Below are 24,892 nucleotides of genomic sequence, written 5' to 3'. Positions count from 1 at the left end.
GGGTCTGGGAGAACCAGGTGACCATCAGGGCTTCGGGAGGGGTAGGGACACGTTAGGGACTGCAGGTCCCTATAACAGGTGTGTCCTACCTCATGAGGCAGCTACCTTGGTCAGAGTGTGGCCCAGCATCTGGGCTCGCTAAGGGGCACCAGTCCACCCAGCTGTATCCAGGCAGCAGGTGCTCCTCGCTGGGAGGGAGAATGGCGGCCTGACCCTGGTCGTCCTGTTTCTGAAAAGTACTCTGTTGGACCGCAAACCCTCACCATCTTCACCCAAAGAGCACAGTGGGTGGGCCAGCGGGAGCTGGTGTCTGAGGCGTTTCGCTAGCACTCGGCCGATCCTCACCGCCAGGCTTCACAAGAGCAACAGGGTGGAAAGGTGTGTGTATGAGGTCAGTACGGGAGCTGAAGGGGACACAGGAGGACGGATGCCCTGCAGTTCCCCCAGCGGACAGCTCGTCAGGAAGCCGCTGTGTCCTCAGTTCCCACGAGCTCTTCTGGAGACGGCAAAGGAAACCAGACAGGAGCAGGCTCCCCTGCTGAGCTTTGCCGGGCGAGGAAAGCCACCTGCCCAAGCCCATGGGAGGAGCTGCCAGCTCAGACGTGGCCGTCTAAGGCCCCAGGAGGCACAGAACTCACAGGGGCTTAGAACAGGCAACATGTTTTGATGAGGTGAGAGGCATCCCCGAGGGCCAAAGCCCACCAACAAGCCAGAGTCCGCACGGCGTTGGCTCCCAGAGCCACGCGGCAGGACAGACCCCCAACAGGCAGAGACGTGGCGGTTCAGGGCGGCTTCAGCCAGGCAGTGTCTCCTGCCTGCTAGAAATGGGGGGAGGGAGGGGGAGAGGGAAGAAAAGGTGGGGCTGTGGCTCTTGGAGGCTGAGGACACCTAACTGCTCAAGAGGGACAGGAGACACAGCAGGCAGTGCCCCCAAGTGGGGTCGCCCCGAGGAGGGTGTTTTCCAGAGCAACAGGGTAACTCCTATCTGCCCCGGGGGTCACTGCGAGCCCCTCCTTTGTTAGGAGAGCGGCTGAGGGAGTAGGCATCCATGCAGACGCCATGGCCCTCACGGGGAATAGTCCCAAGGTCTTGGTTCTCATGGGGACTTGGGCTTTTCTAACATTGGCTCCAGCCCCAGGCCTCTCATCGTTCCCAGAAACCAACTCTCCACACCCTTTCTTCCTCTGGAGAGGCTGTCGGCTCTCAGGAACACCCCCCCTGGGAGAACAGGATCCCCAGGAAGAGACCACTACCTTCTGCAGCATTTATGGATGCAAGGCGTTGGAGGGACTCAGAACCTTAACTGCCCGATCACAGACGGAGGACACGGGAACCACAGCCCTCCCCGATGGTGAAGGGTAAAAAGCCTGCCTTGGAAAAGAAGACACTCACCATTTAATGAAGTGGACCCTCTTGTTTCCTTGAAGAACAACAAATCCAAAAGGAGTGAAGGCCAGAAACGCAGCATTTCCGGACACATCCTGCAACACAGGAAGACTTCTCATCAGGGTGGTGCAGGCACGGAGGGGCAAGGGTGAGAAACGGCTGTGCATGGCTGACACAGGGCTACTCCTCGGCAGTAGGGCGCAGAGGGAAGAGCGTGGCATTTGGAAGTCAAGGGCGAGTTACTTACCTTCCCTGAGCCTCCATGCCCTTAACTGTGAGCTGTAGATTATAATGATACCAATCTTAGAAGGCTGTTGTGAACCTCCAGTGGGAATGGCAAACCCTCACACACTGATGGGATGGTAACGTGGCACAGTCACGTTGGAAATCAGGTTGGAAATTCTTCCGATTGTTAAACATAGTTACCTTATGACCCAGCAATTCCACTCCTAAGTACGCACCCAAGAGAATGGAAAGCATATATTCACACAGAAACTTGTACACGAATGTTTATGGCAGGATTAAATATTCATAACAGCCAGAAAGTGGAAACAACCCAAATATCCATCCACTGATGAATGATTAAACAAAATGCGGCCCATCCACACAATGGAATAATACTCAGCAGTAAAGAGGAATGAAGTACTGGCACATGCTGCAGCCTTTGAAAACGTTATGCTAAAAGGAGCCCGTTACAAAAGATCACATGTTGTATGATTTCATGGATATGAAATGTCCAGGACGGGCAGATCCATTGAGACAAAAAGCTCCCAGCTGCCCGGAGCTGTGGGGAAGGGGAGGCGGGGAGTGACAGCTAACAGGAACACGATGAAAATGTTCTAAAATTAGATAGTGCTGATGGTCGCATAACGCTGTGAACAGGCACACTTTAAAAGGATGGATTTTTATGATATGTGAATTATATCTCAAAAAGCTGTTACAGAAGGAGAGAAGGGGAGAGGGAGGGAGGGGGCAGCGAGAGGGAAGGATGAGAATAAATGAATATGGCAGCTATGATGGCCCCTACACACTGGGCTCCCCCAGGAAAGCTTAGCTGAAGAAAAGGTAGGCAGCCGGCCAGGTGGAACGGCATCACCAGCCCGATGGTGCCTGAACCAACCACGAGGCCTCCTGGTCCCCGGTCACCACCAGTAAACGCCAGGCTTGAGGTTCCGCTGAGCAAAGAGGGGAGAGGGGGCAGCACGAGCTGTAGGTCGTGTTCCCTCCCGGGGGGCAGTGAGCTCCACCAGGACCAGGTCTTTTCCAGTTTGGGGCGGGGCACCGAGAGCTGGTTGACGGGGATGCTCTCTCAGGGGAGCTTGCTTTGTGGCAGGGGCCCCCGGTGAGAACCTGCTGTCAGGGGGTGCGCAGGTGGCCAGGACATCGTGGCAGAATGCTGGTCGGATGTGCGTGCAGGATGGTTGTCTGGGCCGTGGCTGAGAGGGTGCCGTGGAGTCAGGGCCAGGCACGGGCGGGGGCACACGAGTGGGGCCCTGGCTGGCGGGCTCTCCAGAAGAGGGAAGCCTCTGCGTGAGCCTTAAGCCAAGTTTTCCCCTAAAAGTCTCTCAGAATCAGGGTTACGGGTGTGAGCATCCATGCCCAGGGAATAAACTGAGTACATGTCTTACAAACATGTCCAGTGAGTGTATTTTTATTACTGTCCTTTCCTCAGGGCGTGTCCTGATGCAGACACTTGGATGCAAGCACAGTGTCGTTCAACCACGGGCACAGCGGACAGCGGTTTAAAAATAACCTGAGAGGAGATACTGTGAAGCCACGCGGCTGGGCCTCCTCCTGCCTGTCAGCGGTGCTGGGTGGTGGGTTACACCTGAGCGCCAGCCCTGCACACAAGTGCCAGCCTGGCAGGTGGACAGGGACGCGGGTGGGGCAGGCTGGGACCTGGGGTGGGGCAGGCTGGGGGAGGTGGGGGAGGGTGGGCACCAGGGGGCTTTCCATTCCAGGAAGTCCTGATCCGAGGTTTCCAAAGGCAGAGACCTGCGGGTGGGACCTTACCTGGTTTATCCTCACAGACCAGGCCTGCAGACGTGCTTACCAGGTGAGTGTGGGAGACAGTGAGGCGGGCAGAGGGGCCAGGGTGGCTGCAGTGGAGGAAGCACGTATGTGGGGGAAAAACAGGAGGGGTGGGCACAATGGGGCGAGTGGGGAAGGTGCTTCCAGCACCCCGAGAGGCAGGAAAGGCCTGGGAGGAAGACGGGGAAGGGGAAACAGGTCTGCCTGCAGAGGATTGAGGACGCTTGGGTCAAGAGTAGGAAGGGGGGCAGCAGGGTAGGCAGGGAAGGGCCTCTCTGCTTTTTGTCCCGCTGACCCGTGGGCAGTGGCAGGGCAAAGCGCGCCTGCACCACCCTCACAGCGCCTTGGGCCACGGGCTCGGGGCCCCCCGCTCAGGCCCAGGGTCTGGCGCTGCCGCTCAGTGCCCGTGTGACCTGGCCGGGCCCCTCACTTCTCCGTGTTTCAGACTCCTCGCTGTAAAGCGAGGGTTGAGGATATTCCTCTTAGGCTGTGCTTAGTGGGCACCCGGTACATGCTGGTGGCTGTACTGCTACTGATTAGCTCAGTTTGTTGAACTTAATTAACCTAACATGTTACTATTCTTCCTGATGTTGATGGATTTAAATGTTGTTGGTTAGGAAAGGAGGGCGTGGGAAGTTGGGGCAGAAAGGGAGATGTCCCTCTTGTTAGGGGGCCAGGGTAAAAGGGGAGCTGGGTGATCCCTGTGGGAACCAGGGTGAAAGGAAAGTGGGCGGAAGGGGAAGATGGGGGCTGCGATGGTTGGAGGCTGTGGGAATCACCCCAGTGACTCTGACCAGAGCCAAGGGAGGAGGGGTTCCCCCCACGAGCTGGGTGCTGATGCCAGGTGATGGCGTGGCACTGCCCATTTGCACCATCCAGACCCCTCGGGGCTGGCCTCCCCATGAAGGCAGGTGCTGGCGTTAGAGGGAACATCCTGTCCTGACCAGACCGGTTGATCTGGAACAGGGAGCAACCTGGGGATAAACCCCGATTCGCTGCCACGCCATTCCAATGAGTAATAATAGCACCTGGACCAACCCCAAGCCAGTCTCTCATAGGAAGAGAGCCATTCTCCAAACTGCTCTCTGGCGCCAGTTCCCGAGGAAGGGCGTCCACAGGGGCAGAGGGCGGCCGGAACGTCTGCTACTTGCCTGGCACACGAGGAGCGGGCCTCGGACTTACAGTGAGAAGCCGCCTGTCCGTCTGCACCAGCGTGAAAACACCAACAGGCAGCCACGCTGACACCTTCTCTGGAACTTCCCCAGTTCCTTCTCTCTAACGTGTCATTCTCACTGTGAGCCTGCCCTGGGGATTTGTGTGCAAAAGGACAAGCGAAGTGACAGAGAGAGAAGGAAATGAGGACGCGGAGAGAAGTGACACAGACGAAATCAGTACCCACAGGGCTGAGCATTCAGACACCTGGGAGGTGGAATAAAAACTCAGGTCTTGAGGGCACAGGCGGGCACCGCCGTCTCCACTCCACATCCGCCGACAGCCAGGAGCATGTAGTTCACGTTCACAGTTTGAGGGAGACGCTGGCTTTCACTTTTTCATCCTTGTGCCAAGAGCTTTGGTGTTGGGTTAGGATCCCAGCTCTGTGACGTACTTAACTTCTCTGAACGTCAGTTTCCTCATTTGTAAATTAGGACAAGAAATAATATGTACTTCAGACATACGGCTTCTGTCTGGTGGCCTGAATGACTGACTGCCAGGACGTGGCTAACGGTGCTTTCCTGGAGCGGGCACGGATCTGCAGCGCGTCAGTCACGTGGAGCCCACCAGCAAACCCAACCCGCATCAACTCAGGCTCCTCAAAGGCTTGTCCTCGGATGTGCAGTCTGCCCGGAAAAGGGTTTTTGGAGGTCAGCACTGACTGGTTCTTAGGAGTAGGGACATCTGGCCACCTTGCCCTGTCCCCCAGGTTTCACCTCCAGATACAGTGAGGCAGGCTTGTCTTCTGCCCCCCCGGGACATCCTGGTATGATGGAGTAGGGGCTCAGCATTCTCGGTGGTTACGCCTCTCTGGGTCATCCATCCCCTCTCTAGAGCACAACTTACACTAATTCAGCCTGGGAGGATGAAGCCTCGGACTTCATTAGGGAAGAGGAATCTACATGCTCTTCCAGACACTTACACCCGCTCCTGAAAGGGCTCGGAGCTGGCACCTTTAAGTCAATCATGAAAATCACTCCATTTTAATCTACTCAAACCTGGCCACAAGAAACGAGGGTGGAAATCAGCAGGAGGCACCCCGCAAGAGGCTTGGTGTCACCCCATGACAGTGCAGAGGTGGAAATCTTGGTAGAGACTTGCTACCTAGTTGACTTCAGTCAAGTTCTTCCTTTCAGCGCAGCCGAGAGGGGCCCACCCGAGGATGAGGGTGAGCCATCACTGCTCCCCACTCTGTTCCTCTGTGGTCAGGGGCAACCTGTCAAGCTGGGAGGAGGGTTTATTTAGAGAGAAGCCTGGGCAGCTCGATTATGAAAGTAATGGTCCTATTTTAAGGGCAAAGGAATGACATTTTATTTGTGTGGGTTGCTCCAACCTAGATCCTGCTGAAATCAGTTTTATCCTGGTCTGTCAGAACAGACATGAAGCCACTTGGTGAACTTAGGTTAAATTTTTATGAGTTCAGTCGTTTCGTAGGTCTCTGCCTTCTCTACCACCACTGGCAGAAAGTCCTGCTTTGTTCCTAAATAAATGCCATATCTCCAGAAGGAAGACCACGAGTGATAACGGAAAGAACAGCATGAGACACAAACAGCGCTGGGTTCGAGTCCCAGTACTGTCTGTACCAGTGACTCCGCACATGCCAGTCCCTCAGAGGTATTCTTATCTTCTAAAGAGAACAAGAACATCTTGGCAGTGTGACTGCAAAGATTAAGTGAGATAGTGCACATAAGTGCCTGGCATGTTCGTTCAATGAATGGCCCCTTTATAACTCAAGATAAGGCTGGGTCCAGGCTGGGTACCTGGGACGGGCCTGAGCACCCCACAAACCTTAAAGGCAGGAGGCACAGTCCAGGCCTGCGGAGACCCAGGGGGAACAGCCTGTCCCAGGGCCCAGGCTAGGGAGCAGGTGCAACACCGCCCTCGTCCAGCAGCCGTAGGCTTGGCCTGCGGGGGCTCCTGCCCAGAGCTCGGGGCAGCTTGTGGATGTGCAGTGTTTGGCATTATCTAAGCCAGCTAGCTACCGGCGCCCTCCGTGTGTCCCACCCAGAGTCGGCAGGATCCCCTCTTCCTGGCCCCAGGGCCAGACAAGGACACGCTGGGCAGAAAGAAACCGTCCGCATGGACAGGAAGAGCAGCAGCTTCTTAATCAGTCCAGGAGACAGAGCCCAGCCAAAGTGTCATTCTGCTCCCATTTAATTATCAAAACGATTCCTCTTCTTCTGTCCTCCCTAGGGCTATGTGCCCCAGATTCCCTGGGCCCAGTAATTGCCTCTCTGTTAATAGAAATCATCAGTATTTATTACCCCGGGTGCTCCAGCTTATTTCAGCTCTCCTTGTAGCAACATCAGGCAAGTGCTGGGTAGCACATCACCAGCGTGGCTCTGCTTAACGACAAGAGTGAAGGCTCCCAGACTGTTCTTGCTCAAGAGCGCTGAGGGAATCCTGCGCCGCAGCCCGGTGACGAGATGAGACGAGGGGCCGTGCGGGTCTGCAGCAGGGCCCTGGCTGAGCGAGCAGCGTAGGGCCCAGAACTGAGCGCGCCCACCCGTCCCCAGAGGAAGTCTCCTGGGCCCCTGTTCCTTATAGATACAGCGTGGGAAGTGACTTCAGTTCAACTTCTTGCTCTACCTCTCGGGGCCTTGTAAATTGTGGCTTCCTGGAACGTGATATTCTCGTCTGTAAACCAGGAAGAATAATACCCACCTCCCAGGGCTGGCACGAAGAGGAAATGAGGAAATGTGAAAGGATTCCCGTGGGCCTGCCATGAAGGTGTCACAAATGTCCCTTCCTTCCTTCCTTCCTTCCTTCCTTCCTTCCTTCCTTCCTTCCTTCCTTTCTTCCTTCCTTCCTTCCTTCCTTCCGAGAAGGACACACTCAACAGAGCCAGGAGCCCACAGTCACTCTGCTGTGCCCAGGTCCACGGTCCACCAGGTGCTGTCAGGTGGCAGCCCTGCCCAGGGACCCGTCTCTGAAGAGGGGGGCACTCTGTGTGGCCTCAAGGGGACAGGGCAGATTTGGAGTCAGAGAGAGGTACCTGGCACCTCCTGATGACCATGTCTGTCTTTAGGCAGCTGTGTCTTTTGAGGTCAGTTCAGGGAGGAGTGCAGTTATTGAGTGCCCACTGTGTACAGATGAGGAAAATGAGGCTCGGAGAAGCCTTGAAAGGCTGCAGGACGCAGGAGAGCAGGACTGGAGCCGAGGCCGGCTGACTCCGAGGCTCACTCAGTCCTGTGCAGGCTCCTCTGCTGACAGCACCTGAGCCATGACTGCAGGTTGGACTACAGCAGTTCTGCAGAGGCATTACTTAGGCAGCTGTGCTAATTCCCTTGCAAATACCCATATGCCACTTTTTTTTGGCACAAAGAGGCATCAATGTGTCTTCTGACAGTGCTGGCCCCCAAGAACACAGGGGTTATCTGGCAGGAGGCCATGCCGGTGCATGGGGAATGAGGGGGCGGGGAAGGTGACCAGGGTTTCTGACTTAGAATGTTGTCAGAGTTCACATGGGAAGTTTCAACGTTAAATCCTCTGCAAGAACAAATCACCGGCCCCTCACCAAGAGGCCAAGGCAAACACAACTCTGCCCCCACATCACTGCTTCCTTGGTTTCGATTCTCTTAATTTTTGCCGGAAACGGATGATGTCCCCTCACCTATCAGGAAGAAGGGGTCCCTGTCCTCCTGTTCCCAGGGGATACTGTCTCCCTCGGGTCAGTCTGAGGATCAGTTCTACTGGTGGTACGGGGGTCTGCCCAGTGGTGAAAAGGCAGAGGCAAACACTGGAAGAAACTGAGGCAGAGACAGGAGTGTCAAGGCAAGCGGGGTATGGAGGTGAAGTGCAGGGACACGGCCACAGAGTACAGGGAAGGCCGCGGTCCCACCGCTCTCCGCGGTGACTGGCTGCCTGAGCTCGTCTCCCAAACGCCGGACACATGTGAGTAATTACAGAGGTTTCTCTGGGCAGAGCCTGCCTGGCTGTTCCCGTCTTGCCCTGAGAGGCGCGTAATGGAATTAAATGTGACTCCGCTGCAGCTCCGCGCAGGGACTTACGCCGCTGCAGTCAATAAAACCCACTCTTGGCAGGAAACGAGATTACGGGTCAGGGAAGGGTGGGCAGTCCGCTGAGCCGCCTCCCCTCGTCCCCTGGGGCGGGGCCTTCCACATTCCTCCTCCTCATTTCCACCAAATTACCCACGGCTGCCAAACTGGGCCCCCCTTTCAGATCTGTTATTTAGATGGACTCTGCCTCCAACCCTCTGACCTTGATGTGGCAGCACAAAATGATGCAGCGTGGAATCCAGAGGAGTTTTCAAAACAAGACATTTTCTCTGGCATCTGTCGCTAAAAGCTAGTCACCCAGCTACGGCAGGGGCGGAGGGGGTAGGGGGTGGGCATGTGGGCCCTCCCTGCCTGCTGCCCTCCATAGGAGGCAAGTGCGACCTCCCACCGGGGGGATCCTACCTTACACGGGTGAGGGTCCACTCCGTAGGTCTCCAATGTCTGCGCTTTTCTTAAAAAGTTCAGCTCTGACGTTGCTGGTGTTTGACCACTGGAATAAAGAAAAACATGATTTCCGGGTTTCCTGTTTCCATAGCTTCCCCCCAACAAATCATTATGAAGTGCTCAGGAGGAGTCTCATACCACAATTTTTCCAAAGTGCACTCCCTGCTCTGTCCTAGGGCCAACTTCAGAGGTTTCAGTCCAGGGTCAAAACCTCACATGTCTTCGGGGAGAGGCAGGCTCCATAATGAATGGCATGGGCTGAGGGAGGCACACAGGGCGTGATGGGGACTGTGGCAAACTGGGGAGTGCAACCCCAGCTAAGGAGGGGAGCTGCTTCTCAGCTCCAAGGCTGTAGTTATGTGGGAAGGCAGGGCCCAGCTTGGCTAGATGTGATTTTTAAAGAGAAGTCGGAGATACTGACTTTTTGTGGTATCTCATGATTTTAAATACTACAGGCGCAGACAAAACACATCTGCAGGCTGGCTTCAGGCCACGGGTTTCTCATCTGCGATCTGATCTAGACTGAAATGCAAACAAGGGGCCTGTATAGCTTGCTGTGCTGCCCAACCCTCTTCCTTTACCAAGAGGGCACATGGGAATGGCGGTGACGAGACGGAGCAGGAGCCAGTGCTGAGCTCCCCAGACTCCACTAGAGCTCTGTGTGTCCACAGGGTGATGACCGTGAAAAGGAAACAAGCAGCAAAAGGAAGAAACCAGCCCTGGCACGAGCCATATGAAGAAGGGGCCTTTAGCATCTTCATCCCCCCTCATCTGAGTTCAATGCAGGCCAGTGGCATGTACCGTCGTCGGCTCTCTCGGGGCCCCGAGTCCTGGCAAAGCAGACGTACTCATACAGGCGTGGGGGTGGCTTCGGTGTGAGGAGGGCTGGGCAACGTGTGAAGGGCAGAGAGACCCGCCACCCACGGGAGGAGCAGGCCAGGGTGTCCCTCTGGAGAGGCAACACTCAATCGGCACCTTAAGGCCAGCCTCTGTGCTGTAAAATACACCAAGACGGTGAGCGCACGCAGTCTGGGCCCTCGAGGAGCTCCCGTTAGAGATGGAGAAAGGAAACACAGACACATGGTAGAGTGTGAAGCAGAAGCCGAACCTGCGTGAGAAGTATGTGTACTGCAGGCTGCTCCATCCACCCGGGTGCCGAGGCACGGGAGTGGTGTCCGGGACATACTCGGGCAGCAAGCCAAGGGCTGGGCTGCGCAGCTCCACGCATCGCTGGAGGCGGCCCAAACCGCTCGGGTCCTCGGAGCGGCACCGTTTCCTGGGCACCTCCAACCTCCTACCAGGTTCCCGAAGGGCTGTTCCCACTGCTCCGACATCCAAAGCCCTTGTGAGGGTGCCTCAGGGGAGTCCCAGCAACACCCCTGCTCTCTGAACGCACCCTGAGCCCTCACACAGGCCCGTGTGCATTCCGACCTTTGCCACCAGGGGCCGCTGTTTCCCTCACAGTGACGGGAGGAGCCCGGGGGAGGCCGGCCTGCCTAGGGAGGGGAGGGAGCCCGCCTTTGATAGGTGTCTCCATTCCGCTGGGCGGGTGGGGAACCAGTCTGGCCCCACGCGGTGGGCAGGCGGCCTGTTTACAAAGGCGAAGGAGGCTGTGGGGACCTGTATGTCGGTAAAATCTTTGAATGAAGGTGAAGATTGGTTCTTTGTGTTTTGGGGTCCAGGGGATCAGGGTAGGGACTAGTTTAGACTTAATATTATCATTAGGTATCTTTTACCCCCACTTGGGCGTTTTTCTTCCCCAGGAAGGTAGTTACACATACATTTTTAAAGATTTTTAAGTAGTATAATGTACTGATATAATGGCAAGTTTTATTGTCCAACAACCCATTGTACATCACGGTTTTCTTCATGGTTTATCGGTTTGGAGAGCCTGTGCTCACATCACGTGGAGCCCAAACACCCTGTTTTGTGTGTGTGTGTGTGTGTGTGTGTGTGTGAGTGTGTGTGTGTGTGTGTGTGTGTGTGTGTGAGTGTGTGAGTGTGTGTGAGTGTGAGTGTGTGTGAGTGTGTGAGTGTGTGTGTGTGAGTGTGAGTGTGAGTGTGTGTGAGTGTGTGAGTGTGTGTGAGTGTGAGTGTGTGTGTGTGAGTGTGTGAGTGAGTGTGTGTGTGAGTGAGTGTGTGTGTGTGAGTGTGAGTGTGTGAGTGTGAGTGTGTGTGAGTGTGTGTGTGTGTGAGTATGTGAGTGTGTGAGTGTGTGTCTGTTTGTGTATGTGTGTGTGTGTGAGTGTGTGTGTGTGTATGTGAGTGTGTGTGTGAGTGTGTGTGTGTGTGTGTGAGTGTGTGTGAGTGTGTGTGTGAGTGTGTGTGTGTGTGTGAGTGTGTGTGTGTGTGTTTAATCAATCTTTGTAGAAAATCCTATTTCATATGGGTGAAAGGATGCATTAATGCTATTTGATAAAATTAGGAATATTCTGGGTTAATTACGAACCCGAGGAGCACAAGCTCCTGCTCCCAGCTGCTTCCCTGCTCCTTCCCTCTGCGGAGGGGGGGAGAGGCAGCGCTGGAGGTGCGGTTTCTGACCCGCGTGCTCTCAGGGCGCCCACAGCATTGCCTGGTGCCGTCCGACCCACTGACCTGGAGCCCTGAACACCGTCTCCGGCTGAGGCCAGCGGCTCGCTCATTTTTCACATTCCCACGCAACTCCTCCTCTAATCTTTTTTTTTTTCCTTCTGCTGTTTCCTTTACGTTTTTTTTTTTTCTTTTTCCTTTTTGCCAGTTCATGCTTTTGACGTCTGTCTCTTCATTTTTCTTGGTGAAGCAAATACCTTTGAGCCAGTCTCCCTGTTTCCCTTACTATGCGACGTCTTTCTCTTGCCTTTAAGTCTCAGCCTACACCACTCTTCTTGGAGGTCTGGGGCTGTGCTGTCACTGGAAATGGCACGTCCAGAGTCAGGAAGATCAGTGTCCTGGGCTGCAACTGAGTGTCACTCACCTGAGTTCTGTCCTGTGAATCTCAGCAATTCTCCTTTCCAGCTTCTCTGAATGTTTAGGAAAAAACTGGAATTTGGAGCTGTAGCCTTCAGGGTGTTTTCCTGGGTCATAATCTCCAATCTCCGCTTGTGAAAGGAAAGCAGAGGAAAATAATCGTGAGCACTGGCAAAGCAGCAAAAGATGAACACAGAGCAAAGGCAGCGCCGCACCAGACTTACACGGACAGTGGGCCCTGAGCATGGCTGTGGGGCGGGCAGAGGGCATGCCTCTCCAGAGCATGTCCACGTTTGTTCTCCCAGGTGCGCACACTGGGCTGATGCCAAGTCTAAGCACAGAGACGGCAGAGCTGACCCCGTGTTCAAGAGGGCACCACAAGTCAATTTGCAATGAAAGAACAGAGGTCTACACCATGGCCCTCATCCATTCAGTTATGAGATGAGGGCTTGGGAGCAATGCTCTTTGTGTCAACACAGGACACTGTGAGCTTGACCAGGAAGACAGAACCTCTTGGGCCTGAGTCAGGTCAGAAATCTCGCTTTGAGGATTTTAGTGGGGACACAGCAAATTGATGAATGAGCCCTGACCCAGACTCAGAACTCAACTTTCCGTCCGAATCAAATGAAATCAAGTGAATAAATCTGAATAAATATTCACTGAGAGCTGAGCAGGTTATCAGGTCCCCTGGAGAGGACTGCGGAGCAGGGAATACTGGCTGTAATGAGAAAGTGCCCTTGAGATCCACAGCACCGGTCCCAAGGATGGCTTCTCAGCTCCCTGCAGGGCATGGGGCTCTGTCAGGGAGTCTATCCTCAAGCTGCTAAGCTGTCAGATCTTACAGATCTTTGGGGGCCGGGGTGGCGGTGCTCTCCAGTGTGTTCCGAGGTGAGATCCTAGCTCCTTCCACGTGAAGCACTCCACTGGAGCATCGTGGAGATGCGAGGAGGAAGGATGTTAAGAAGCTCTAGCTGCTGTGGTTGCCCTTCCTCCTTCCCTAGTGAGAACCACAACCAGTGCTGGGAGAAGTATGGAGGGATGAGTAAATATTAAGAGGAAATGAGCCCTCCTCTCACAGTTGAATATTATGCTTCCAAATACTTGGGGATTTCTATTTTTGAGGAAGAGATTAAAGGCTTCTCTGGGCCTGAAGTCCACAGTGACTTCGAGCCATGGAGTCATTTATTATGCCTTTATTTAGAAAGCTCCACATGGAAAACATCAATGTTGGACACCATTTCCTTAAAGGAAAAAAAACTGAAAAATTCAATATGGTTGTCAGGGTAAACTGAAGGAAAGACCAGAGTTTAAAACTGAACGTAGATGGAACCGGGTTCGCCTTTAAAAATGAAAGGGGCCACTTTGGGTACCTTAGGGTTGGCAAGACCTTCCTGTTTAAGTGATTGTTAAAGATAGGAGCCTCAGCCTGCCACGTGGTAATGGGCTGACTTTTACATTCTTCATGCAGCTGGGATATTTCTCTTGCCAGAAGAATTTTAGTTTCTATTGGCAAGGATTCTCCAGGTTCTCTTCGTAAAGTAGCTTCCCCGAGTTCCCAGATTTCCAATTAAGCGTTCAGATCCTTTGATGGAAACGTCACGATCTTAGTGCTATGGTCAACCACAATCCAGGGCCTGTGTCAGGCCCAAGGACTAAAATGAGCCTGGGAAGTGGCACTTAGAAGTCCCTTGCATTTCATGAGAGGAGAGGGATTATATGTGAAGAGTGCTTACCTTTCCCACTGTTTTTGCAAAAAAAAAAAAGAAAGAAAGAAAAAAGAAAGAAAGAAAGAAAGAAAGAAAGAAAAAAAGCCAGTATGGGCACCAGCTGAGTACAGACTCAACTCTACCTTATTAGCATGTTAGGAAATGTGTTTGTTACATGGAAACATTTTCAACCTGGAGCACTGTGAACAGAAAGGGCTCTGCAACAGGTGCCAGGATTCCAAGGTGCGTCCCTTCTTTGAGATTCACATGAAAGGAAACGTGGATTCAGATGACTCCCCAGTCTGGGTACCCTTATCACCCAAGGGTGCAGGGAAAACGCCCCAAACACAGTGCGAATGACGCGCAGGGCTGGCACAAAGGCCTCGGCTTCAGCGCAGGGTTGAGTGGTCAGAGCCTTCTCCGTAGGGAGTCCAGGCAAAGCCCTCGAATCCTCTGCTTCTAGGTAGATAGAGCTGTGTGTACCCAAGAAGTAGTCATCTGTGGTAACGGCAATAATGTAATCTGCACTTAGCATGAAAAGCGAATTTGTCCCGTCAAAAGTCATTACCTTGAAGGATATAAGCCGCTAACAAGGCGGCATCTGATGTTTTGCAGAGGAGGCGGCCGTGGTAGAGATCCCTTTTGATCTGCAGGAAGACTAAATACCTGGAGAGAAAACACGGGCTGCATTATAAGAATTTCTTTGATTGCTTTAAAGACAAAAGCTCTGTCAGGACACTTTTACTACATTAAAAAAAAAAAAATCTCAAAACATACCACAGAACAAATACAATTTCCATTTCCCTCAAGACTCTTTCAGGTACTCTGCTCTGAACTGATTTGAGGTTCAATTCAAATTCAAATTCTGTCAGTTTCTTTCTATAGCTCCAAACAGAGATGGCACTCCCCGGTAAACACATTGTCTGCCCAGTGCTGGGCTGTGGAGCGGCCAGCCCGGATCAACTCCGTGCCAAAAAGAAAGCTATGTCGGAGGAGAGGGGCCGCCTGGGCCGCCTGACTCTGGCTGATGTTCCTTCCTAAGAAGTGGCCGGTGGGGACGAACGTGCCCAGCGAGCTCTGCCTTGTGTCGGGAGAACCTGTCCGTCTGTGCAGCAGCCTCGTTATCGGCAGAGGTCAGCCTGATGTGTCAGAATTAAATAAGGTGGGAGAAGAGGCCGAGTGAAGGAAGCATGGGAACTAGTGGCTTCACGTCCAGGAAGCTTTCACCTCAGGTGGGAGGATTTCAGAGCAGCAGCTAATAGCAGCTGCCATGGACGGAGCGCTCGCTGTCTGCCGGCCCAGGGGGGATGCACTTTACATGCAACATCTCATCTAATCATCACATGACCCTTTGAGATAGGTACTATTATTATCCCCACCCCACCCCCTTCCCCCGCTTTAAGAAAAAGACAGTGAGGCTCATGTGATTTTCACATGGGCACACACTGGTGAGAGGCAGAGCCAGGATTCAAACTCCCGACGGGCAGACTCCCGAGGTTGGCTCTTTGTCACTATGTTGTACTCCCTCCTCGCACTCTCACGGCTTCCTAGTTGCACAGGCAGCTGGTGCACCCTGTCCCAGAGGAACGGAATTGCTGACTTCCATTTTGAAAATGTCTTTCCAAGGAGTGGGGTCTGCAGTGGGGTCTGTAACTTCACCGGTACCCCAGGAAGAGCAAGAGCCAGGGGTAGCAAACTCTTATGGACATATGTTTAAACCCCCACAGTGGTTCCTTGGCCGGGGAGGCGCGGCGGCATCTGTGGGGGTTTAAACAGATGCCCGTAAATTCTTTGCTACTCCTCAGCTCCAGAGGCAGAGCTTAACTCCCTCCCTTGGAGTGCGGGCTGCACTTAGTGACTTGCGCCTGACAAACAGTAGAGCAGGAGCGGTAGATCTGACATCCGAGACGAGGTCACAGAGCCACTGCACCTTCCTCCCTCTCTCTTCCTCCTGGACCTCTCTTCTTGCCTGAGGATGCTTAACAGCCCTTTAGAGAGGCCCATGCGGTGAGGAGCTGAGGCCTTTGCCAACAGCTCGCCAGGGACGGTCACTTTCTGCCAACAGCGGTGGGAGTACACCGACCTGGAAGTGAATCCTCCAGTCAGGCCTTCAGATGGCTGCAGTCCCCTGACAGACCCTGCGCCAGAACCCGCTAGCGAAGCCGCTCCAGGGCCCCTAGCCCCCAGGAACCGAGAGATGATACATGCTTGTTGGCTGAAGTTCTGTGGCACTTGCTAGACAGCCTTAGCTACTACAGCATCCCTAGGGACATGTAGCAAAATCCCCTTAAATTCCATCAGAAAAGAAATTGGGTGCTCCCTGGACAACTAGGCGTTTCCCCCGCTTCTGTTTTCAGGATGAAGAACGAAACAGGATCCCAGGCTCACCTGATCGTGTGAAAGTGCTCAAGAAGAAGAGGACCGCCGACAGGCAACTCGGGTGGGGAGGGGTCCCCAGGTGACCGAGAACCACGGGCTTGGTGAGCCCAGTAATTAACAAACAGAAATTAGGAGCAAGCAAACCTCTCCTCTGCTGAGGCCCCGCTATTCCAAATGTGGCCCGCGTAGCCGCAGCACCTGGGAGCTTGTAGGCAATGCAGACCAAAGGCCCATCCTGGACCTGCTGAATCATTTTAACAAGATTCCCAGGGGATTTGTGTACAGATTAAAGCATAAGCATCCTTCTAACCACACCAGGTTGGACTTCCCTCCTCAAAGCAAAGGGATGGTGAGTATTATAGTCTGGAAGTTAAGAGCTCCCCTCCTTTCCTCAACCACCATCCCCAACCCAACCCCACTCTGCCCCAGTGTTTGCAGAGAAAAATGGAAGGAAAAAGAAACCGGGCAGAATGAAAAATTAAGACGGATCTATCAAGTCAAGCTTGTCTTTGCTCTGCTTCCCACAGTGAAATGCCACACGGTGTGTGGGGGAGAGGGAGGGAGGGAAGAGGGGGAGAGGAAAGGGCTTCTGGCCTCTCGCTGTTCCAGCTCCCACCGTCCCCAGGCACTGGCGGGAGGTGGAAGCAAACCTTCGGCCCCTTACTCACCAGGCACTCCTCCCACACCGCTCTGTTGATCTCTGTCCAAAATTCAGGGACAGTACACACTGGGTTGAAGGAGATATTTCAAAGGGACAATAGGCTCCGGGCGGTGATTCTCAGTGAGGTGGTTAGGAGAGCATCCCCCAGGGGAGCGTGTCAGAATCTGTGTGTGTGTGTGGGAGCTCCTGGATTTGAAAAGCCCCTTTAGAGCCCTCTTTGCCCAAGGTGGACATGCTCCTGCTCACACTGAGAACCGCTTGTTTTTATGAAGCATCTTTATGGATGGGTGCATGACAGGTGCCTCATGTGAGCTGAAAAGGAAACAAGGCTTTTGCACTGGGGGGCTGGGCTCCTTCAGACTTCTGGAGGCAGGGCAGCTACAGGGAGGTCAAGGGTAAGGCCATGGGAACATTGAATCATTTTAACAAGATTCCCAGGGGATTTGTGTACAGATTAAAGCATAAGCATCCTTCTAACCACACCAGGTTGGACTTCCCTCCTCAAAGCAAAGGGAAGGGGAGAGGGAAGGAAGGGCAAGGCAACATCCTAAAGAAACAAACCACATTCTTTAGAGGACAAGAAGAGATGAGCTCATGAAAGAACGAACTGGCAGCTTCAAGGTAGAGAGTCCCTCTTCTACTACAGCACGTCCATCAAGCCCCACATTTTGCTCATTCAAGGAGGTAACCAATGACTCAATGTTGTTGGTCATGAAAATATATCCCATGATTCATAGCATCCTTAGGCCTATTCTCAAGAGACCCTGGCATGTTCCCTCCTGCCACACATGGGCCTAAGGAAGACCACCTTGTTGCCCGAGGCATTGCCACCAGGGCCACTGTGTGGCCAGGTAAGGGATCAGTTAACCGGAACCACCCAGCCGGGCCAGTCCTGATGAGCAGACTGGCTGGGTAACCAACCCCAGAACCCCAGAACCGGAGTTCCAGCCCAGTTCTCTCGTTCTGTAGCTGAGAAAGTAAAGTCCAGAGATGTAGAGTGACTTGTCTGAAGTGACACAGTGATCAGCAAGGAATCAGCAAGGCCTCCTGACCCAGGACCTGGTGCTTCTGCCCCTGTAGTAGTTCAGTTAATTGTCAGGTCAGAGCGGGGTGTCCTGAATGAAGTCCGGGAGAACTTGTCCTCAGAAAGACATCCTCATGGGAACCAAACAAGAAATTAGCTTTAGACCAGATTGAAGACAGGCCTGCTCCTTTAGGACGCTTTTTTTTTGGTAAACGTTGCCTGTCTCCTTTAGGCCCCAGGAGGCTTTGCTTCTCCTCCACTTGTAATGTCGGTGTTGTCCCATATTGGTGGGGGTGTGAATAAGTGAGAGCCTAAAAGACGACCAAGGAAAACCCGAGTTTTTCTGTAACATGGACATCTCTTCGAGGTACTGTCTTCGGCATATGCTTTCTGATATTAGAGGGTGAGGATGAGTCAATCCACAGACACTTCCAGAATTAAAGGTCTGAACCTTGGAAAGCACTGGCGGCTCCTGAAGAGTTTCTTCCAGAAGACCCTTTGGCCCCACCTTCCCTTCATTAGATCCTTTGCCTCTGGCTTCCTCTATTTTCTACCGCCCTTTTCCGTAAGTATAATCATGCTCAGTATGTCTTCCTCCCTCACACTAGACAAGCTCCTTGAAGTCAGAGACGATGTTTTATTTACTTTTTATATTTTTCTAGAGAGCCCATGTGTCTTTTTGCCTACCTCCCCTGCTCTCCCTCCCTCCCACCAGCCATCAGCCTGCTGGTTCTGAGCACTTACATGTGCCAGGCACTACACAGGTGCCCGGAGTTCAGCAGGGAACATTCCAGTGGGAGAGACAGATGACAAAAATAACAAAACAAAAAATAATAATAATAATAATAATAATAATAATAATAAGCCCGGCTGGCATGGCTCAGTAGTTGAGCGTTGACCTATGAACCAAGAGGTCATAGTTTGATTCCCGGTCAGAGCATATGTCTGGGTTAGGGGCTCAGTCTCCAGTGTGGGGCCTGCAGGAGGCAAGCTGATCATTCTCTCTCATCATTGATGTTGCTGTCTCTCCCTCTCCCTTCCTCTCTGAAATCAATAAAAATATATTTAAAAATAATAATCATGATTTATTGAGTGCATGCTGTGTGCCACACATTGTACTATTTAACACACACACTCTCATCTAATCCTCACAATGAAGAGGTGACTACTGGTTTTATCCCCGTCTCACATAGTGTTGCTTGCCTGGTCACGCACTAGTTAAAAGAAAATCTGGGATTTGAACCTGGCGTTTTTGAACCTTTTTTGATTCCTTAGCCCAGGGTCAGCAAACTACAGCTTGCCACCAGAGTTTCCATGAAACAAAATACAATTTTATTGGAACACAAACATGCTCATCCCTTTATATATCATCCATAGTGCTTTTGCTCTATAATGGCAGAGACGAGTAGCTGGACAGAGACCAGATGGCCACAACGCCTAAAATACTAACTCTTGTGGCCTTTTACAGAAAAAGTTTGCCAACCCATCTTAGCCTAAGCTGGGCTCAACTGATATTCTTTGAAGGAATAAATGACGTGAGCACTCCATTCATTCATGCATATATGTGCTCCCTCTGCTAGCATTGTCTTGAGCACCTGCTCAAACATGTGTCAGGCAGTGTGCTTCCTTGGAAGGCGGGTCCCTTTTGTACTCAGTTTCCTCTATTACTCCATCTTCCCAAGGCATTCATACACCCGCAGTCCCTGCTAAAAGCCAAATTTGGTGCCTAATCCCCATTTTCTCTGCCTTGTCTCCAGCTCAGACAAGAAAATCTATTTATTACTTTAAAAAATGACAAAAGAGATTAATCAGGATTTGGCCACTAAATTTATCATCTGGGAAGAGTCCAAGAGATAAACTGAAGCGTAGTTCTTTTCTCCCTACTTCATCCCCTCCTCTCAGCCTGGCTTTATGGGAATGGCTGAGACGGTGGTGAAATTTAGGAGCAATATGGCTAGGAAAAAACACACTGACAGCTAAATTAGTTTGGCAGGAAAGTGGTGTGGAGGGCTCTAAGCCAGGAATGAATTATGGGTATTGAGTAAGGCTGGGGCAGGTACCTGCTGTTTTAAGATCAGCGGGGATGTGAACGAGGAGAAAGATGCTGCTAATTCTAAGGCCCCCACTGAACGCCTTGGGGAGGGGGAGGCAGTCAGCCTGTGACTAACTCTCCTGACACGCTTGGAAATTGCATTCTAGGAAAGGAAGGCTGGTGAGATGGAGAGAGGGGAGAAGAGCGGAGGATGGTCAGCACAAATGCACGCAGATGGGGAGGTGCTCACACGCTTGTCAGTGTCCTTGAAGTCTGCTGACTTACTGAGAGGCCTGGCCACGGTCCCCCTACTGCGCTGACCCGGACGTGGGTGATTACCTAAGATGGCTTTCTCTCTGGGTTCTCAAGTTAGCTGCTGAAGTGTTAGGGCTCTTGCTGGCAGGGAAAGGGGACAGAAGAGGTGAGGGGATTATCAGAAAAGAAGCGCCTTTCACATAAAAAAGGAGGAAAAGTCAGAGCTAGCTGTACTTGTGCCCCATGAGCAGAGCCCTTGGGGTCCACGGACCGTGTAACCAATCGGGCAGTAAACAGGTATCAAGCCTTTGCGCCGTGTAAGACCCTTGGGAGGTATTAAGAAGTGCAAGACCTTGGATAGTGATTAATCCTTCCAGCAATTCTAGGAGGTAGCTCTTGCTAGCCTCATTTTATACATGAGGAATCTGAAGCTCAAGGAGGTTAAATATCTTATGTCCGAGGCCACATAATTAAGAAGTGACAAATAGGACCGGAGCTCTGGGTCTGTGCTGCTTCTTGGGTAGTTGGGTCTGTATGTTAATATTATGCGGTGACATTTGATGTAGAAAAGTATGTCGTTAAGAGCTCCTCCTAAGGGCCAAGTTCATCCTATATTTTTGTCCTTTAATCAAATCAGAAAGTGCCTGTGGTGCTCTCACTGGGTTATGTCAGACCAGTCCCTCACCCCACTGCCGGCCAGTGACGTGCAGACCAGGCAAAGCTGATGTGTGCTGTTAGGAGGCCAGGGGCGAGGCTCCGAGCAAAGATGTGTTGAATTTGCTCTGACAGGTGGACAGGGGCGCAGACTTCTGGATCTGTCCTGGTATCATCACCTCTTTCAATAGAAAGAGGGAGGGAGAGAGAGAGGAGGGGAGGGGAAGGAAGGAAGGAAAGAAGAGGGGAGGGGAGCGAGGGGAAGAGCGGGGAGGGGCGGGGAGGATGTGCTCAGACCTAAGGCAAACACTAGAGATCATGAGCAAGGCAGGTTAGTGCTTTGCCAAAACGCCTCTCTGTTTAAGTTGTTAAAGATAGTAGTTCTACCCTTCACTGTTCTACCTAAAGCTACAGGATTGCTTATTAATATGGATGAGCTTGATTTTTAGAAGCAAAGTGGGAGCCACATCCACCTCCGTGTGGATGAGCAGAGCGTGTAGTTCCGACGTCCAGGAAGGAACATGAGGTTCGATCCCACCTACACGCCCCCTGCCCGCCGTGTTTCAAAGTGGGTGGGTGTGCACCGCTCCACACCGAGCAGCCCGCTGTCCTGATCCTCTGACCAGATCAGAAGACCCCTCTCCCTCCGCGGCCAAGCCACCTTCCCTCCCACCCCACTCCTTCGCTTCCTGTGTACGACTTGTTCCTGTTTCTTGCTCTCTTCTCTCCCCATTTCCCCATCGTCCTTTTCAGATAAACTTCTGCTCCTTTTACTGGATGTCAAGGTAGTGGCATGCTCTTCAGAACATGAAGAGAACATAATTCCATATTCTTTCTCCCTTCTTCCCTCCTCTTTTGTTTTGGATTATACTCAAGTAGTTTAGGATCTAGAAGTAAATCGCAAAGCCTTACAGGATGGACAGGCTATAGGACTGGCAAAGGCCTCATCCCCGTCCTTGCTTCTCTCAGGTGTGAGGGAGGGGATGGAGTGGGCGAGCTGCCTCCTCCTCAGCCCTAAGATTCCCTGGCACGGCCTTTTCCCCTGGGCCCCTCCTTCTACAAGGTAACAGCAAGGTTTTGTTTATGTCAACATTAGATCTTTCTGGTATAAAAATTAAGGATCCCTGTTACATAGAGTTCCTAAATCTCCGAGGCAACACTTTTAGAGTGAATTTGGCTCCGAGATACAAAACCCTGGGGAAACTTCGAAGCTCCTACTCGCTGACCCTCTCACAGGATGGCCGTGGGCACAGGAGTGCTTCCTCATCCACAAGAGGTGCTGAGTGAGATCGAATCCATTCCCTGCGGCCGTCTGCTCTCCAAAGGACACAATGCCCGCGATGAAGAGCTCACCGGGGACCTGATCCATCAGCACACTGGCACTGACCCACTTCGATTTAAAATCCTCAGTTATTTCCCAACTGGTTCTTCAGTGTCATGCTTTGGAGTCTATTCCAACCTCCCCAAAAGCAGCAACACAGCCGTCTCCAAAACGTCCACGGTGGCCACATCACAGGTAAGAGAAAAATATGCATTTGATTCATTCGTTACTCCAGAGCCCTCTGAGGAGGTCCGGTTCAGGATGATGTGTTCACCCTTTCCGAAGAAGGACACTCCCTCTGTTCCAATTTACTGAGGGGGTGAGCAAGGAGAGCACGTGGGAATGAAACACAGCAGTAAGGTTATAGTTAAGAAGAATGCCTTGCCTATAAGAGTTAGGAGCTTCCAGCATAGAGGATCTGAGAGGTTACAGTCCCTCTCTCCTGGCCTCTCCAACAGGTCTTAGTGGTGGAGGGAGGTATGTTTCATCTCACCTGGTTATCTCTTCCTTCAGGGCAGCAGGGTCTGTAGGGTAGAACTTCACCCGGAAACACATGGTGAACGGAGGCTGGGCTGCAGAAAAAAACAGGTGCCTATCAGGGAAGACCCTCTGGTCCAGAGAAGACTGCGCTCCCCTCCCCACCGGATGCACGGGCCTCTGAACCCTCAGAAGAAAATCCTCAGGTGTTTGGGGCCACGTATACCCAGAACAGTGGAAAATTACCAGGACTCACTACACGTGGGAGGTTTCACCCCCCTCCCCAGGGGTAGGGCTCGAGTCTTTTCTTGGGGAATACTTACATCTCAACTGCTTCACCACAGATTTCGTAAACTCCAACCAGTGCTGAGAGCGAGAACACAGAACAAGAAAACCCTAATGAGAAGCAGTGTCAAATGTAACTTGTTTAACCCAATTTAAATCACCAGACAGACTGTAGCCCAGGGTGAAAGCAGCCCAAACGCTTGTGATACGTAGGCCTGGAGAGTAACGAGTGATATGAGTTTCTGAAAAGCTCCCCGGGGAACCAGCTGTGAAGAGGAAGGAGTTCCAGCTTCAGATGCCATTTCTGGGCTTGTCTGGCAAGGCCACCTCCTAGAGCAGGGTGCCAAGGTCCTGATCCACGTTTCTGGCACACCAGTAGGCACAAGTGGGTGTATGTGTGTGTGATGGGGACCGAGTCCCGTCTGGCTTGAGTAGGGAAATACTGGCTTTACTGGGTTGTATGTATGTGTGCTACATGCCAATGTTTTTTGACAGGGGGTTCTAGAAAGTACTGACAGAATTTCATAAATGGTGAGAAGGGAGGTATGGCTAGTGTATCTTTCATCTTTGTTTGAGTAACAGATTGCCCAGCCCTGCGTGAGAGAGGCGTGCTCAGGATTCCTTGGCAAAGTCTGTCTCATAAGATAACTAACCACAACTGATGTATAGGATCCTATCCTGCATCCCTTGGAACTTCATGGAGGCGGGACACTGTAGCAATGCATTTCCCCCCAGGGTACTTATGTTTGGGGAAGGAAGCAATGAGACCATTCGATATGTTTCCCAGTCCTACACGGATGCTTTATCAATGCATCATTGATGTTTGTTGCTGTTATGCTAATCAGGAACCTTGACAATTTGCAGGGAGCTAGAACTACTGTTACTTGGGTTCGGTTATCTGGAAGCAGCTTAAAACCATTAGTCATGAGCCCTGTGAGGGCAGAAAACTGTCTTGTTTACAGTGGAATGCCCGTGCCCAGCACAGTGTTCAGTATGCAGCTGCCAAAGGTTCGAAGGAACCAGGTCCATACCGCCCTCCCTCCTTTCTGGCTACTTCCATTTAATGTTACCTCTTGGCAGAGTCCTCCCTTTGCAGGAGAGCGGCCAGGGCCACGCAGACGGCATCCTGGCCTCCCTCGATTCCCAGCTCTCACCTTCTGGGCTGGGCACGGGTTATGCAGTTAATGGACCCACTAAGAGCCAGTTCTCTCGTCAGCTCCACATGGATAATCTGGGTTGACATTCTGCTCTCTTGCTTCCTCTGATCTGAGTTCCCACGAGGCTGGCAACTCATTATAGCCACTCAATGTGGTTAAGAGGTCCTTCTCACATTACCCGGCCCACGGCGGCCCGGCTTCACCGCATGGTGAAGGCAAGAGATGAAATTGCATGGAAACAACGGGGCTTCCAGGAGGCCTATCGGGAACTTTGTGCAGGGAGAAGAGCCCGCAAGTGTCTGGGACTCAGTAAACAGAACGCCCTAGACATCCCCCTGACAGATGAAAGTAAATCAACAAAGAAACTTGGAGACTAAGAGGAATGACTTGTAAGATCCATTATGAGCAGAAGGCAGATGGAGCTGAATGACAAAAAGGCTCTTCCCCTTGGCAAGAAGCTGGCGAGAGGACTTTAGGGGTGAAAACTGAAGAAAGGAGGGAGGCTGGAGGAGATCAGAAGTGGGGTGGGGAGGGAGTGGAAAGTGGTCACAGCTTGCCCAAGAGATTTTAAGGGTCTGGTAGAAAAATCTTGAAAGGATCCCAAGAATATGGTGATGGCCAGAGTTACGTTTTGCATCTGTCTGGCTAAGTCTGGGTCCCAGCATCACTAGCAAACTGTTAACATGGGTTTGGGGGAGAGGGGTCAGGAGACGAGAAGAAGACCTGCCTCAGGCAAGTTACTTAACCTGTCTGAGACTTTGTTCACTAATCTGGAGATGGATAATATAATTGTGGATATTCATCTCATTTGTGGCAAGAATTAAATAGCGTATGTGACGCCATAGCCCAGTGCCCAATACAACTCAGTGCTCAATACCCATCCGCTGAAGGATTTAGCTCTGT

The 24,892-nt window shown here is 52.3% G+C and overlaps 1 protein-coding gene across 4 annotated transcripts in view; it reads right to left on the bottom strand.

Annotated features, from left to right (window-relative positions):
* Nucleotides 1-24,892, bottom strand: part of FRMD5 (FERM domain containing 5) — a 286,591-nt gene that overhangs the window by 12,305 nt on the left and 249,394 nt on the right. For 3 of the 4 annotated variants that reach the window (XM_054716291.1, XM_008143073.3, XM_028147641.2), the window contains exons 3-8: nucleotides 22,871-22,913; nucleotides 22,564-22,642; nucleotides 14,313-14,410; nucleotides 12,046-12,169; nucleotides 9,051-9,138; nucleotides 1,393-1,481 (exon numbers count right to left, since the gene is read on the bottom strand). In XM_054716291.1, coding sequence (XP_054572266.1) covers nucleotides 1,393-1,481; nucleotides 9,051-9,138; nucleotides 12,046-12,169; nucleotides 14,313-14,410; nucleotides 22,564-22,642; nucleotides 22,871-22,913 — 521 coding nt within the window. Of the gene's footprint in view, nucleotides 1-1,392; nucleotides 1,482-9,050; nucleotides 9,139-12,045; nucleotides 12,170-14,312; nucleotides 14,411-22,563; nucleotides 22,643-22,870; nucleotides 22,914-24,892 lie in introns of those variants that run through there. The other variant, XM_008143074.3, reaches the window with a different exon arrangement.

This window comes from Eptesicus fuscus, chromosome 5 (assembly GCF_027574615.1).
Source record: "Eptesicus fuscus isolate TK198812 chromosome 5, DD_ASM_mEF_20220401, whole genome shotgun sequence".
NCBI lineage: Eukaryota > Metazoa > Chordata > Mammalia > Chiroptera > Vespertilionidae > Eptesicus > Eptesicus fuscus.
The sequence above is the reverse complement of the archived record's forward strand: the minus strand, read 5'-3'. Positions and strand labels throughout refer to the sequence as shown.